Genomic DNA, 17,682 nt, shown 5'->3' with positions numbered 1-17,682 from the left:
CTAGGTTCTGCATGATTCTAACCCAGCACGTTTTGTTTCTTTTTTGGTCAGATTATCCGACATTACTAAAACTAAAAACGCCGACGTGGACTCAGGAGCAGCTGAAAGAAGCGATAGAAGCCGTAGTGAAACAAAAAATGCGATTTACGCAAGCCTCAGCAAGGTACGGTATACCTAAGGGGACGTTGTACGATAATATCCTAGGGAAGTCGAAGCGGATGGCGGTACTGGAGGAGGCCGGGCTGACGCCTTCCGAAGAGGCGGCAGTCTTAGAATTCTGTTGCGACGTTTCCGTGTCGCCTTACAACAGGCGCACGAAGAAGTCGCTCCAGTCGGTTCTCAATTTCGTCGAGAAACTGAGACGCAACCGCGACCCGGAGTTCATGTTCACCGGACTTTCCGGGTTCCGGTGGTGGTGGGCTTTCTGTAAAAAACACAACATCGTCTCTCTATACTACGAAAATAACGGTTCCATGAATAATACTCTGAATTAGATATTAGGTGGGGCTGGAGTCGATCAGCACCACATTATCATCAACAGTGATAAAAGCGCACATGTTGCATCCCGCCGAGATGGTTGCACGCGCCGGATATTTGTACAATTATTTCCGTTTTCTCGTCAAGCAATAAAGAGTTCGCCTCACAATCATTTTCGACACAAACAATAATGACGCGCAATAAATTAATTGTTTTTCGAAAATTCTCATCGTAAGCAATCTTTGTAAATAAATACATATTAGGAGAGTTGACGTTGCCCTGACAGTTACACCAGTGCCTCATCATGTTCAACAGAATTCGAGTTGATTTATGAACATTTTATATTTTATGTGGAGAAGATAAGAGTTGTTACGAGTATAGGAAATTAAAATTTATATATTTCTACATTCCTTAGCTTTCGTATGTGCTTCCTTCCATTCCTATATTATTATCTTTATTATTTTACTTGTTAGGTTTATTTTTGTATATTGCATCCTTTATTAACGTTACTTTGTTATTAATAATACGATGTTTGCGTTCAAGTGAGCTATATTTATGCAACTAATTACATGGCTATTATACCATGCGTGTTATATTATTATATTCAACATGCGATATTGTGTTTCATTATTAGTTTAGTTATATTTTATTTTTATTAATAACTTATTTTCTCACGTATTTAAGTCTGACACATACATTAATCATTATCAATATAGTTATGAGGTACAGTTCCACGGAAATTGTCCATTTTATTCGTTTCACCTATCGACACATGGCAGCTCATTTTCACTTTTATCGGTGCCTTACACTCCCAATAACTATCTGGTAATGATTCTCATTAATTTAGTTTAATTCTTAGCAATAATTATTTTAATTATGTTTCTAGGATAATGTGCTCCTACGTCGTTATTCCAATAAATTGTTCTTTTATTTTGACAACAAACGATGTTACTATCATCAAATATTTTGCGAGTTATATTCTTAATAAACAATTATTAACTATGATTGAAGTAATTTATTTAATCTTTTCCAATTAGTACAATTAAATGATAAATTTTAATAAAAAACCCAATTAAGATAATGAAACAATGAAACAACTGCCCGCTCAACATTCTGAATAATGTACTAAAGGTACTAATACTTATTTATTATTAACGTTGTCGCATTATGTTTTCAACTAAAAGTGTCTAAATCATACAGACTCAATTATTTATATCCAATATTGTAACAACGTCCCTAAAATTTAATAATTTAACATTAGTAACAAATTATCTTCAGTGAACCTCATTACCCATTAACAAATAAAACTAGAAAGTGGGATATTTTCTTTTAAACGAAATGAAACGTCAGGTGGCGCCGATACACAACAAATCGAACACCCTTTTTTCGCGGTCTATCCACCACTTCCTAATTTTTGCCACTTTTTGAAAAATTACAGTACCAACCCCACTTTAGCCCACTTGACAAACTCCCTAAACGTAAGCGGAACCGTTGTGATCTAGTGACCTAACGAAATCCACGCTGAGAGCGCCACCTGTTGATAACATTCTCATCTTCGACCAAGATAAAATAAAGGTCTCTAATTTATGTAGGTTTTAAACGAGTCACGATCTGAGGACAACAGACCTAAACAATGCCGATTTCTCGAATTTACTCAACTGTTTGTAATGATTTTATGTTACAGGTACGCTTCAAAAGGGTAATATATTTTTTTAAATTATAATTTACATACTTTCGCCACAGTTTGTGCCAGTTCGGACGCCTCACACCCGCGATCTGACAGTTAATTTTTAAACAAATAATTTCTGGTATCGGCAGATACTTACAATAATAATTGCATTTAGAACTCGTGGGTGTTTTGTAAATGTGGATTTTTGGTGGTGAGGCGTCCACTTCGGCTGTGATCATTCGTGTTGTGCTTTTATCTTTGTCCGAGCAGCATACTAATATGGATATTGTTTTCTTTTTCTTCCAGCAGACAGCTACCAGTACCAGTTGCAATCCATGTGGCAAAAATGTTGGAACACGAATCAAAGTCTTGTACACAACCTGCGCTTCCGCGAAAGAGGACCGTTGAAGTCCTGGCGACCTGAAACCATGGCCGAAGCAATATTTTCGGTGTTGAAGGAAGGCTTGTCCTTGTCCCAGGCCGCCAGGAAGTACGATATTCCCTATCCTACGTTTGTTCTTTACGCAAATCGAGTGCACAACATGTTAGGACCTTCCGCAGATGGTGGATCAGGTGAGGATTGCACGTTCACGCATTGTTTTTCTTTGTAATCGGGCATTATTAACGGACGGCCGGTTAAGTAGAGTGGGTGGACAAATTATACCGCTGTTTTGAACTGTTTACAAGCGGGGACGTAATTGTCCTATGGCAAAAAGTATTAAGTGGACGCTAAATTGATCGTTTAGGTCGTAATTAAAGATATGTTAGGCATTTGGGGCTTGCGTAATAATTAACCGTAAGTGAGCCACCGGAAACGTTTATTTATTTAAATGTTAAGCGGCCAGTTTCAATCGAATTGAACTTTTAACTAATTGAGACGTTTCACGGGAACTTTAATTTCATTTTGTAATCAGTCATATTGATTAACAAATTTAATTTTAATTCCACTTGACAAAAACAACATTTTTCAATAATACATAGTTTAAATAAACTTCACACTTTGTAGTCAAATCTGCACTATGTACTAAGATAACGTCTTGATGAGATAGTAATAGTTCAACAAAAATTCCAGATTTGATCTGAAAGTCAAAGTATGTGACCACAAAAATGTTTTTTTTTTTGTAATATTATGTTATGTTAAAGGTGGCTTTCCGGTCTGTTTGTCACCATGTAAACAACCTCATAACGGCCGGAGTCCGTTCAGGGCGGCCGTTATGAGCGAGAGAGGCCATTATGAATGACTAAATAACTATAGCAACGTAGATCTAAACTTTATTTTTCAACTTTTTTACAATTGGTACAATTAATGTTTAATGTTATGGGACACACCTTGAATTAATCGAAATCGGTATGCCACTAGCAGATGTAGACGAGATCGAAGAGGATGCTTCCAAGGGCGTAGCAATGATTTTTCCCTGGGGTGGGCCAGATTTTAATAGTACATACTTATAATCTGTTTCAAAATCAACAATCCACCAACACTGCATTCTACCTCGAAAATACAACCGACAACGTCGCCAACTTTTGTTTTTAGTGTGTCTGCAAATTGTTGACACTCGTTTCGGGGGTAATTCATAGTGTTTTTTAATTCTCATTTTACACTCCGCCGCAAAATTAATAATTTAGAAAATTAATCGTATTCCTTTTTAGAAAATTTTTCACTGCCATTTGGAAACCAAAAATGTACATTCGCATTATCTTAAAGTTTAAATCCCATACTCATTAGAAAACCACTTTTCATAATGCATCATTTAAAATTTAAATTTACGCTTTTTTTAAGTTTTTACAGAGTATGCGCTAATTTTGTGGCGCAGTGTATTATTTCACTCAAAAGGTACGATATGGTAGCTACCACCTTTTTGTACATAATAATTATTTGGTGTTACGTAAATAAACGCAACAATTCAATGTCAAATTTTGGCGGGAGGTTGGGCCAACCTAAAAAAAACAATCTTATTCTAGGGATTTCTTTTTTTCTGCCAACATAATTCAACAGATGGTGGATTTTTGATTTTGAAACAGATTATACATATGTAGTTTATTTAACGAATTTGTGTGTAAATTGGGCTTTGTTTGGCATGAGTGGGCCTACGAGTGCCAAAAAAGCCCAATTTACACACGAACGAATTGAATACAAAGTTGTTTTGTTCGACAAGCCCATTAAAGGCTCCAAGTCCATATCGCTTAAAATCTTTAAAATTAGCTTGTCGTTTCGTTTTGACAAGTTGTGACATTTATCAAAATCCGTTCACACAGGAGAAAATTCTCAAATTCTGGCAGTGTCGAACAAAAAACCACTTTTAAACCCCCGCTGCTGACCGACCACAGACATAGATCTACATAGATTAAGTTAAGCTTGTGAAAGAAAATTGATATAATCACTGAATAAACGCCGAATTTTTCGAGAATTTTTATCATTCCATTTCAGCGCTTTCGTGTTTGATTTTTTTTTTAAGATTATTACAGATATATCTTGTTTTTAATAAGTGTTTCGCTTTTATTCTGGGGTGGGCCGGGCCCACCTGCCCCCCCCCTTGCTACGCCCTTCGATGCTTCACAATTTTAACACCAACACAAGTGCGATTTTGCAGGGAACAACGATGACCTCACTTACTCTGCGGCTATCCGGACCTTGATCGCGATTTTTTATTGATTTCATTCGTTTATTTTCAACGGAAAGTTAAGCGTTGAACAAATCTGAGAAACAACATTGGAACAATTTTTTTTCATAAACAACGGTTGACATGACGACGCCCTCCGCACACTTATTAATCATTCGGTTTTTTCGATGGCGTTGAAAAAAATGTACACTGACCGGCAAAAAAAGTGGGACATTAAAAAAATTCATTTATATTTAAGTATGTACGTTATTTTTTTTTATCCCAAAAGTTTATTTTTGTTTTATTTCCTATTCTCCACAATTTTCTTTTGATTTACTGGGTTTTACCTTTCAATTGTTGAGTTTTTCTTAAATCTATTAAAATCTCAGATGGCGTTTATTTTCTTTCGTCCTAAAAAAAAGCATTTCTGACATTGTTGTCATGGAATTTTCACAAATTTGTTATTCAAGTTGTCATTTTGTCATTGAAATGCCATTATCGCAAGAAGATTCTGCAAGAGCTATAGCTCTAGTCCACGTGGGCTTCAGCATTCGCGAAGCTGCGAATTCTCTTGGTTTTGCACGATCCAGTGTCCATAGAGCCGTACTTCGTTTTCGTCAGACTGGAGGGTACATCAGAAGACCTGGATCAGGACGTAGAAGAAGTACAAGCGCTCGTGATAATCGATACATTACGATGCTTAGTTTGAGAAATCGGCATATGACGGCAGTTAAGATAAGAAATCAACTGGAAAGGGTACGAGAGGTCAACGTGAATAAAAGGACTGTAAGAAGAAGACTTGGCGAAGCAAATTTAGGGGCCTATCGACCAGCAACTGGACCAGAACTTCTCAGAGGTCATCGGGTTTCCAGATTACTTTTTGCACAGGAACACTTAAATTGGAATTTAGAGCAATGGAAGTCGGTACTCTTTAGCGATGAGTCGAGATTTGCTCTCCGATCTCCAGATGGACGGGCGAGAGTTTGGAGAGACCAGGAGAACGCTATGCACCTTGCAATTTTTCTGAAAGGCTCAGTTTTAATGGAAGATCAATTATGGTATGGGGAGGTTTTTCTTGGGAAGCCCGTACACAGTTGGTTTTTATTGAAAGAGGCACATTAACAGCCCATAGATATATAGAGGAGGTCCTACAAGACCATGTCGTGGGTTTTGCCCAGTTAGCAGGCGATGGTTTCATTTTCATGCACGACAATGCTCGCCCACATACTGCTCGAATTGTAACAGATTGTCTTGATTATATGATGTAGGAATTGATACAATGAACTGGCCAGCACGTAGTCCCGACTTAAACCCCATTGAGCATCTATGGGACGTTGTCGGTAAACAGGTTAGAGCGCGGGGTGGTGAGCTGGTGTCTCTTCAAGAGCTTCGAAGAGTCGTGCAAGAAGAATGGGATAATACACCTCAAGAAGAAATTCAGCACTTAATCGAGTCAATGCCACGAAGGCTAGAAGCTGTAATAAGGGCAAGAGGCGGGAATACCAAATATTGAATTAAGTAGAGGCGTTCATGTTCCTTGTTTATTTATTTTTTATAATTGTATTTTTCTTTTCTGTTGTTAATGTGTTAATTGAAGCCTTTCAAATGACATCTTTGTTAGGTGGTATATTTTTAAGAACAGAATACAAATAATGACATCATTTTTACTTAATTTTGTATTAATCATTTTAGTATAATATTATGTATTATTTTTCTTGGTGTCCCACTTTTTTTGCCGGTCAGTGTATTTCAAAAATTGTGAACGAATCGTAGAGATATTACAAAAATTATTGTACAATACACGTCCGTTAGGGCCTTTACTGCCTCGCCAGTATTATTCGACTCGCTCTCTGCGAGCTCGTCTCACAAAATCTCTGGCTTGGCCGTAAAGGCTATCCTAACGGACTTCTACTGTAAAATACTATAACACTAAATAGGGAATTGAATTGAGCATCCAAAATACCGAGCGATCATTTAAAAAATAAATCGAGTTTGCTTTGGAGCCTATGCTATAGCATGGGTTGCCATAGGTGACACGCCGACTCGATTGATTTTTTAATTGATCGCACCGTAGTATAATACACAGATGGTAGCAAGCCTCGAGATTCATTTTTGAAAATTGTAGTATAAAAGTTAATGACAAAATTATCCGATTAAAAGCAGACATAATCCGACTCTCATCTTTACATAACGGGTATTTTTTTTTTTTTTTTTAATTTGGCGTCGAAGCAGGCGACGAATTGTCGATTGTGAACACACTATAAAGGTTACGGAAGTGCGCTCTCAATCGACTCTTCAACGCCTACTTCGACGTCAAATTTAAAAAAACACCCTTTACTGACCCAAGAAGTGGCATCCGCGAACAAACGAACTTCAAAAACGGTTAAAACTGTGTCGAACGAACATGAGAAAACAATTGCGAAAATTATGACCAGAGGGATTATACATACAGGCTGTCCCAAAATTGGCGTACAAACTACATACTTACTACCTTATCGAGAATGTTTAAATGTACATGAAAAAAATATGGAAAAAATGTTTCCGACAAAAAAATTTTTTTTTTTTTATTAGCCCTTGAAACCTTAGGCCCTTGGTGCAAAGAAACAATAGATTTCATTAATGTCATCGGAGACCGACTTATCGCGGAATCAGGGGATTCAAAATCTAAGAAATTCCTTTTTGAGATGATTTCCCTTGCCATTCAACGTGGAAACGCTGCAAGCATTCGGGGCACTTTTCCAGATTCCGCATTATTATCGGAAATTTTCGCATTGTAAATTAAAAATGTTATTTAATAAAATTATTTTTATTATTATTATTAACGGTAATTCAATGTAAACAAAGATATATTCGTACATCATTACCTTGCAATGTTATCGTAGTGGATTTAAAATATTTTTTTCGATTTCCAAAGCTTCTAAATTCTCTATTATGCAGGACTAGATACTGGTAGTGAGTGATCTTGTACTTTGTGATAATATGTACGATTAGACGTAGCTGGCATGACAATTTCATACATATATTTCAAAATAATTGACCTGTTAAGTGCCACTTTCAAAGACCGCTAAATCATCAAATCAGTCCAATAGAATTTTTTTAACATTTTTCTGACGTTTACGGTAATCTCTTCTACACCGTAGTGCACCGTTAGTACGCCATTTTTGGGACACCTGTATATTTAAATTTAGAAAATAATTAAGTACGTCACGATTGCTCGAAGATGATTTGGAGCTTGAAACTTATCGTAGATCCATTACTCGAGCCCTTACAATTGCTTTAAAAGAAAATAGAAGGAAAAGACAAAATAAGTTCTTCAGTGCCACGCTTATGGCAACATGGCGGAGATCACAAATTAACAAAAACCAAATAATTAGTTTAGTGTCTACAGTTACCGTAAATGTTCTAAAAATACCAAAAATCGAGTGTAATCACGGTGCACGAGATGTCTCTTACGATATTTTGCAAAAAAGGAATGCACTCATCATCAAACACATATCGAAACGACATTTTTGAAAAGGTCTTTGAGCCTCAAAGCCACATTATTTAGAGGACAACATTAGGTTTTACAAGATTATACACCGGCTCACAAGGCAAACAGAAGCATAAAATACATTTCAGTTGAAAACTGACCAGGAAGAAGTCTGAGCCCGAATATTTTGGATTATAATCTATGATATAGTTTTGAAGATAGTTGTTCATAGTGCTCATCATAAAAATATTAGGCATCTCCAGCAATATTTTCTCAAAACCAAGAGATGAAACTTTGAATGAGATTGTAAAATTTCAGTTGGTAATAATGTTGTGAATGAAACCAGTAAGCAGTATATGCATGTTACAATTCCCGTTGTAACATTTCTTTGAGCAGAATTTATGCCGGAGTAAATGCATACACCATTCTTTTCATAAAAATATCAGAGCTACTTTAGATTCTTCAAATGAATGTGACGGAATAGATTTTTTTACATTTTTTGGCCATTATGTTTTTTACAATTTGGTCACATATTTTGTATAGTTTGTTCAGCGAGAGATTGGTTGACATAAAAATTACTAAATTCTACGCAGAGAGTACTACCTAGCGTCAATTATTTATTTATTTACCTTCAAGCCGTAACATTCTTTGCCCTGAAATTATGTTCTAATTGTAATTAATGTATTCTAGTGCATTTTGTAGTGTTGGGTTACAATTTAAAATCGCCCCTCCCAATCTCTCGCTGGACGAAGTATATCTGATATTTTATTAACTAGAGTCCCTACTGAAATAATCATTGTACAAAAAAAAATCGATATATTTTTAAGGCAGTTATCGTTATCGTCAACGAAAGAAAATTCCACAAACGTAGGTATGTACGCACAAGCTGAATCGCTATGGGGTAAACCAATTTATTTTACTCTTCGACCCAATCACCGCAGTTCATTTTCTTACGTAATATGAAAGTAAAAATAACAGATTTCTAAAACATTTTTGTTTTATAATACAAAAATTTCCGATAATATTGCGGAATCTGGAAAAGTGCCCCGAATGCTTGCAGCGTTTCCACGTTGAATGGCAAGGGAAATCCTCTCGAAAAGGAATTTCTTTGATTTTGAATCGCCTGATTCCGCGATAAGTCGGTTTCCGATGACATTAATGAAATCGATGGCTTCTTTGCACCAAGGGCCTAAGGTTTCAAATGCTAAACCTTTAACAGTCGTTTTGACAATTATTTACTATCCACAAAAAAGTAAACTAAAGTAACGAAATTGCTCTTAAAAAATATGTATGTTCACATTTTCAAAAAGGTCGCCAAAAATATGCTAACACATATTATTTTTGTCTCAGTTTTCTTTCCCATAATAAATTACGTATAGATGTTAATTAACACTTTTTGTCTACCATAGATCTACGACCGAAAGGCAGAGGTCGACCCCAACGGATTCTGCTAGGAGTTTGGCCAGATGAGCACATACGAGGTGTTATCAGAGCTGTAGTATTTAGAGACTCGCATCAAATCAAAGAAGAACCCCACATTGGATACCCACGAATACATGTAAGTAAAAAACTGAAAAAAACATCTACATTTGTCTGATTACCAAAAAACTTCGGCTTTAAGCGAAGTGCGAAATTAAATTTTAAGAAGTAAACAAGAAAATGTGTCGTCGACGGTCACAAAACAAGTTGACAAAATACCAAGATGAAACCTGAAAACATTGTTATTCATTCTTAGATTTCAGCACTTTAATTCACTCAGTTTATAACCGTCATGACACTTGTTTTTGGATAAATGACTGTTGGCTAACGCCGACGATGAACGTTAGAAACACACTGGTGATACTTTTTAACTAATTAATGGTGTTTCAATTTAATGTAACATAATGATCAATTTACGTATGAAAATTTTTAATATTCTTGGTTCAAGTATAAAAATTACCGCAGCTCCGTCAATTTTTATGCTCCGTAAATGCATGTCTGTTCTTAACTTAAGTGCTTCGGCCTTGATAATATGTACAATAATTAATTTTTATTATTTTTATTACTACTTCATTTTATTGTTCTTACAAAACAACAACTAATTTGTCGAAATAAATTTCTTACGAAATTTTAACATGCTTAATGGCTAGCCAAAGTAAATTACACATTTATTAAACCAGCTATAAGTCAGTGCATATTGAACTGATCATTTTTGGTTTTTTAGAATTACATCAAGTTGTACCAAATATAAAACATCTTGAATGCAGTGTCCTCAAGTTGAAATCCCATGATTTTTCTGGCGTAACTGACCACAAAAATATTTTGAATTTTGTGAAAAATACGACAAATATTCATTTATAATACCACGAGTAGTCCAAATTATGTCGATTATTTTTCAAACTGGTCACGAATTATCAATTGTGCTTGAGAATGAATCCACGAGTGCGTGTCAGCACGAGTGAGATTCGCAAGCACAATTGAATGAGTGAAACCAGTTTCAAACATAGCTACATAATTTGGACTACGAGTTGTATTCGGAGGACTATTCCATGAACCAACTTTGGCAATTTGGCAGCAAATCGGAAGAAGAAATTAACGCAGAAATTGAAGAAAATGTTTCCAACAACACAAAAAAAAACACGTGAGTCCATTTGGAAGCAATTCTCAAGGTTGCATTCATTTGTTTAAAATTATCGCTGGGATCACTAGTGCTATTACCGATACAATTTCCACGAGTGGGAATATTCGGTCCAATTTTTTGAAATCATGGTAACAAATGTGTAAAATTGTGTTTTTATTGGTCCATTTTTAACAAATGACAGGTGAATGAAATAGTCATACAAACAATATTTATTAAGAAAACTATTTTCATGTTAAAGTTGATGAAACTATAATTACGTATTTTTCGCACGAAATTTAATTCAGTGGTGTATTGTCACTTTCAAATAGCCATGATTCATTCAGTGGAAAATAAAATTTGAATTCTGACCCAGAATTGTGACATGTGGTTATGTTTAAATTGCGAATTTATTTGGTTAAAATTTCAGTTTAGTTTAATGTCGACGAAATAACATAATGGAGGTATTTTGTTTAATTTTAAAACTTAAACGGATAATCTAGGGCCAGTTTATAGAAAGAGAATTAAATATTTAATTAAAATTAAATTTTAATACGTGATTAACCCATCCAGAATTGTTATTTGAATATACATATTATAAATATTAATTCATTAATTGGATAATTGGTGTAAGTGGGACACGAAGTTTGTAAATAAGTAAACAGATATTCGGTAGTATGTAATTGTAATAAGCACCAGTTCCTCAGAAGTGAATATTGTTGAAATGATTTTTTCTTTGTAATAATTCCACTTACAATTATAATGATACTTTAACGATTTTGGGTGTGAGATGTTGAATGCAAGAATCAAAACAATTTTAATGATGTTCAGAGCTCCCCTATTACGTGATCGATAACAACAAAATTATTGCACCCTTAAAAGGGGAAAAATTGAGAAACATGAGGATTTCCACCGACACGTTTTTCGTACACACGATAATAGAACAAATCCATTGTTACAACGTTCTTAAATTGTACCAATATCTTTAAAACTGTTGACACCTACGCATTATTACGTTCTCATTCGGACTTACCAAATGAACTCGAATTGATGCCGAAAATATTACACCAAATCAGGTCAAATGTGCAAAGCTTTGCCTTAGTAATTAAAGAATGCGGTTTTCATAGTTTTTAGAAAAAAGCTGAAGAAAATAAGAGCAAGTTTGAAAAAATTAATAAAGAGATTAGAATTCATTTAGGGCCGTGAAAACTAATGCATATCCAAAGAGAGCTAGGGTTGGTAACGATTAAGTTTTTTGTGTTGGTATATTTCATTACGTATTACTTTCTGAAGGGTTACGAATATTTGTTTTTTTTTTTTTTTTAATAATAAAATCCTGACGTACTGGCATGGGAGATATAATAATAATAATAATAATAATAATAATATAGTGCAACCTCCAAAATGAATATGAAGGATTTGTTGAAATTCAGATGTGAGAATTATTTTTGTAATTCTTATTGTAAGAGGGAGAATATGTACATACATATTTTCAACTATGTAAGATCACCCATCATGTTAATGAAAAATGAATTTGCTTAAGCTATTTGAGAATGTTGCAAAAGACTACAGTAAAATTGTTACGATATTCAACAGATAGAAATAAAACCTAAGTGACTTACATCCCGAGTTTATTGTCTATCGCCCATCTATAAACAAAACCTCCATCGAGCGACCGTAAAATTCCAAAAAGATTATGTACAGTATCTGTTTTGATTCTTGAAAAGATTCCAAAACGTGAACATAGTTAGCGAACTTCGCTTAAGATTTTGGCAATATGTGTGAATTAACTGACACTGACTGATGTTTGATGTTTTCTAAAAAAGTATAAACACGATGTCATTATAAATGATTTAGTCCAAATTGGCGTGTAAAAACTGAATGTAAAATTTATGGTTGCCGCTCCATATAAAAATGATTAAAATGTTGTGAATAAGTGAATACACACGGTTCACATACAGGAGTTAAGCAACTCAATATTTTTAGATTCAATCGTTAATATCAAAAGAAAGAAATAAAATTCTTATCATCGCACTTTTCACCTAAAAAATGACAGTGACAGTGACAAAAACTGAGACTCACAGTGAAACGGCTAAAATTTCATAACATGGGCATGGCTTGCTTCGACTACAATCGTTTATAATGACCCTGTAGAATGAGACCCCACGTGATACAAGGTTTGTCAGAAAAAAATTACATAATAATAAAAGATTACCCAAAAATAAAATAAGAAATTATGTACCGAAGCAATATTGAAAATCTTTTACCCGATGCTTGTGCCAAGTTTTTGTCCAAATGAGAAGTGTTGAAACCTCCTCAATCGCTTTTTTGAAGTTTAAATCAAATTGTCCAGAAAAACTGTAACAATTGAAAATTGTTTTTATAGTAATAGCTTATATCAGTAAGAGTAGAAGTGTATTTTCGTGCTAAGCCCAGAGATTGAAGACGGAGATGAAGTCGGCTGGTCGGCATCTGGGCGAAATACAAAAAGATCCTCTACTCTGGATAATATAACATGTACACTTGCTTTCAAAACTTTCGCGTACACATTCAAAATCAAGTAACAACGATTTTGCAAAATTAAGCAGTGTGAACAGTTAATTTTGAAATTAGGTTAAAGATGACATTGACAGCAATTTAAAAAAAAATATGATCGGTCTTCTACTCACGGTCCCTTCTTGTTCCCACCTCTTCTTTGCTTATTACTTGTAGAACAGTACTTTTAGTTAGCCCACTATGAGTAGCAACGCTTCTTATGGACCACTCCTCTTCCAATTTGAAAAGCATCAAAACTTTGTCGTCTTGCTCTGTCAGTCGGGGAGGCATTCTGACTTTTCATAAGTTTCAATGTCAAAGTTGATTAATTACAACCCTGATTTAATACAGCGAAAAACAGATGTACGTGAAAGTAGTGAAAGCAATTTTCAAACTTAACAATTTTCAGATTTTAAGGCACCAGTAATTCCTAGTTCTCTTGTTGGTACTTGAAGGTTCAATAATATTAGTAAAGTCTAAAGTTTGTTTGCTTTTTAACGTTGAACGGCCATCTTGCTATTTTTGATTTTGGCATGTGTCATCCATAATAAATAATAATAAATACCTATGTATTCGTATTCCACGAATTGATCTACTCGTAGTTATTATAAGGACTAGATAACTAAAGTAAAATTAATAAATTAATCTTAATTCCCATATCTCATTGAGTTGAGTCGTAAATAACTTCAGAGAGCAGAGCAAGTTTGTCTTCCTTTCCCGGATTCTTAATTATTTTCCCTAATTTACTTCTTTTGGTATTATCAGATAGGCAATTATGTGTTGTTCACCTCTTATTAATCAAAGTGCCTTCTAGACTAGACCTTTGAAATATTCCGAATTCTGGAGTATTTAAAGTGAAAATTTCAAATGAACATTTTTGTAATGTTACGTTTTGGAAGTACAGTCATGTTCAAATAAATCTGGGACAAGTGTTGTAATGTAACTCTCAATTTCACTTGTTCATATAAATCTGGGACAACTTCTTTTTTGGGTTTTTAAATGCGACTTCAAGCAGTTAATTAATTAACATTTTATTTAAAAAAAATATGTTGACTAAAATTAACAATTCAATGGTTGTTATTATCATTAGGTATTTTGCGGAAAAATTTCTTTGAAATGTATAATCACATGTCAACTTTGACAAATAAATGAAATCTGCTATTTTTCTGGCAGCACGAAATCCATGGAAATATGTTCAGCCCACATTACCCTCGAAAAATAAAATTGCCCCAGATTTATCTGAACATGACTGTACAAACGAAGTCACCTCATGACGACTATTGAAGAAATTTGTAATATGTAAATTTACAATCCTATGAATTCTGGAGACTTCGCAGTGATCTCTGCGTTATTGACCTGCATCGTAACAGGATATAGTCAAGATGGTGTTAATGGGTACAGGTACAGGTTTTTGGAAGAAGGTAACAGAAGATGAAAAATGCGTCAAGTGTGATAACGTGATACAAAAAAGACAATGGCATGATGTAGATGAACAACCGAACTCAAAGTCTAGCATTCACGGAAAAGCTTTAGTATTGGGTGAAATCAAGGAGGGATAAAACCATTCTGAGTAACTGAACTAGCACGAAATGATCACATTTGAAATCTACTTAGACTGCAACACAACAATATGGCAAGGAAATTTTTTTCTAAGTTCTAATGATCTACATATGACCTTATCTCAACCGGTTACTACTTTTCCGGTGGTTGCAAAATAAATTACGAGTATGTAGAAAGTACGTCACAACTAGTGACCGCAGGGCGGTGATTCCGTCCAAAAATTCTTGGGCTTTAAAAGTTCCCGAAAATGAGCTATCTGTTAAATGGCAAATTTTCATTAATAACAATGGTGATTATACATAATTCAGATTAAAATTAATTGAACGTATTTTTGTAATCTAATAACTGTTGACGCACTCAACCGGAAATTATTTATGACTCAAAATAACGTAAAGTTCTTATTCTTATTAAATTGATGTATTAAATCTGTCTATAAATAGATTTGCAAAATTATTATTAACACAGATGATTATTATTCAAGAAAATTTGGTTAAAAAATGAGAATATCGTTATTTAAAAGTTCAAAAAATTAACGAAATACGTGTTTGAGAATATTGATTTTTATAAACAATTTACTCAAGTATATAAATAATTAATATACATATTAAAAAATGTATTTACAATTTTTTGTTGCTATATAGGTACTTTCAGTACTGTCAACTGTTAAAATTTATTTGGCGAGCACTGTCTATCGACAACACTTGAAATTATTTCGTATTTTTCAAGAATAAATAAGGTTCCTAATTTTTCTTACATATGTATTTTTATTCTATTTTAGTCAATAATCGTCTTTATACGCCCCCAAATGAGGGCAAGACATAAATTGGCCTTTACGGCACAGTTGCGACAAAAATCTGCCAAGCAACGGTTGGTTTAATTATTCAAGCAATGGTATCAAACATTATTTTATTAAAGAAAATGACACATTATAGACACAATAACCCTAACAACATCAAAATAGCTAACTAAATTTGCATGGACACAACTTTTTGTTGATTTCCTTTAAGGAATACTAAATATTTGTTTGATTCTTTTAGAAATTATAAAATAGAATAAAACGTTGTGTGTACCACGGGCATAATTGTCGATTATGGCCCTCGGGAATTTAAAAGCCCTTGTTCCTCGGGCTTTAAACATTTCCTCGTGCCATAATCTCCTGATTATGCCCTTAATACATAAATAAACTATTATTGTTTGCGAGCATAAGCTTTAAAAGTCTTTATTTTCTTACCAATTTTAAAGCAGTTTGAAAACAGCTATTTATGCAACGAGTGCACAAAGTAGTACTTTTTTCTACGACTATCTGCAATTAGGAAAACAATATCAACACACAAATCTGTAATTTGACGTTTCTAAAGCCAAGGTAGCAAGACAGCTTCAATTGTTTTCAATGCATTTTTTAATTCAGCTATTTCGTGCGAGTATCAAGTGGACTATAAATGTTTGTAATTTTCTTTTGTTACGTTTGGCAGTTTTATGTCGGCATATCGTATTTTAAAATTCAAATTCAATTCACTTCAAAAATATCGAACTAAAAGTCAAATAAAATAAAGTTGACAACCTTTGGTTTTTTTTTTTAATTGTTGCTGCTAAGCACAATACCACAAACAATTTTCAAGCACTGCTGCACGAAATTCAAGAAGTAATTGCAAACATCGGACCTGAAATGTTACTTAATGTTTTAATAATTGGTAAATAACGTAAAACTTCCAAAACCCTAAAAGTTGAACCAAGACCTGACATGTTGACAATGAGCAGGCTTACAGGCTCGGAGATTCCAATCCAATAAATTTGCCTCGATCATTTATCGTTACTTGGTACCTACCTACATACAGTCGCGGACAGAAAAAAGTAGGACGATGATTTTTCGCTAATGTAATTCTGTCCACTGTTTCTATGGTTACTATTAAAATTTAAAATACACTCACCAGCACAAAAAACGACTCATTATGATTTCTTTAATAAATGATCTTGAAATTATATTTTTGCTTATTTTTCTTTATTATAGTTAAATTTGGATATTTTCAATGATCGGGAGTGCTATGGTCACCATGGAAACCGAATTGTTTTGTTTAAATAAATAATTAGAAAATTTGCGTTTTTCACGTTGTGTTTTTGTCGGTTGATTTATGTGTTAAAAGATTTAATGTGACAATACGAGATACTGATTCAAAATGCTGTTCAAATTTTGGCAATTTTTCATAACATAAAATTTTTTACTACTTTTATTTTTATTTTTTTCATTAAAATTTTATTTGCTGTGTTTAATGTTTTGTTTGTCGGATATTCTTTGACAAAGAATAACTTAAATAACACTTACCAATACAACATGATATCAAAAAAATTTGCTAAGACAATGAATTACTTAATTATATTAATAAAATTCAAAGTGAGTCGTTTTTTGTGCCGGTCAGTGTATTTATTTATTTATTATAGTAAGCCCAGGTTACTCAACTCAATTTCTTAATAAGACTTGTCCTACTTTTTTCTCTCCGCGACTGTATTTGCATAACGCCAGAGTGAAATACTGATACGCTATGGCACTTTTTTTTTGTTTTTTTCCACAATTACCATGAACAGACGTTTTACTCGCTAAAAATAGTAAAATATAGGACATAACAATTTATTTGATATTTCGGGACTGAAAGGGAATCAGTCGTATTTATTCTGGACTTTAATGATGGACTTTTTTTTGCAACTAACTGTCAAGCACAGCGAGGATTATCTTTAATACTCTCCTAACCATTTTTGATGACAAAATGCGATACAGCAAACT

At 33.9% G+C, this 17,682-nt stretch overlaps 1 protein-coding gene across 3 annotated transcripts in view; it reads left to right on the top strand.

Moving 5' to 3' along the window:
• LOC138141449 (protein bric-a-brac 1-like) overlaps positions 1-17,682 on the top strand; it is a 289,292-nt gene that overhangs the window by 267,804 nt on the left and 3,806 nt on the right. For 2 of the 3 annotated variants that reach the window (XM_069062162.1, XM_069062163.1), the window contains 2 exons: positions 2,453-2,719; positions 9,625-9,773. In XM_069062162.1, coding sequence (XP_068918263.1) covers positions 2,453-2,719; positions 9,625-9,773 — 416 coding nt within the window. The remainder of the gene's footprint in view (positions 1-2,452; positions 2,720-9,624; positions 9,774-17,682) is intronic. The other variant, XM_069062164.1, reaches the window with a different exon arrangement.

Source organism: Tenebrio molitor, chromosome 1 (assembly GCF_963966145.1).
Source record: "Tenebrio molitor chromosome 1, icTenMoli1.1, whole genome shotgun sequence".
NCBI lineage: Eukaryota > Metazoa > Arthropoda > Insecta > Coleoptera > Tenebrionidae > Tenebrio > Tenebrio molitor.
This window is presented reverse-complemented; position numbering and strand designations above follow the sequence as displayed.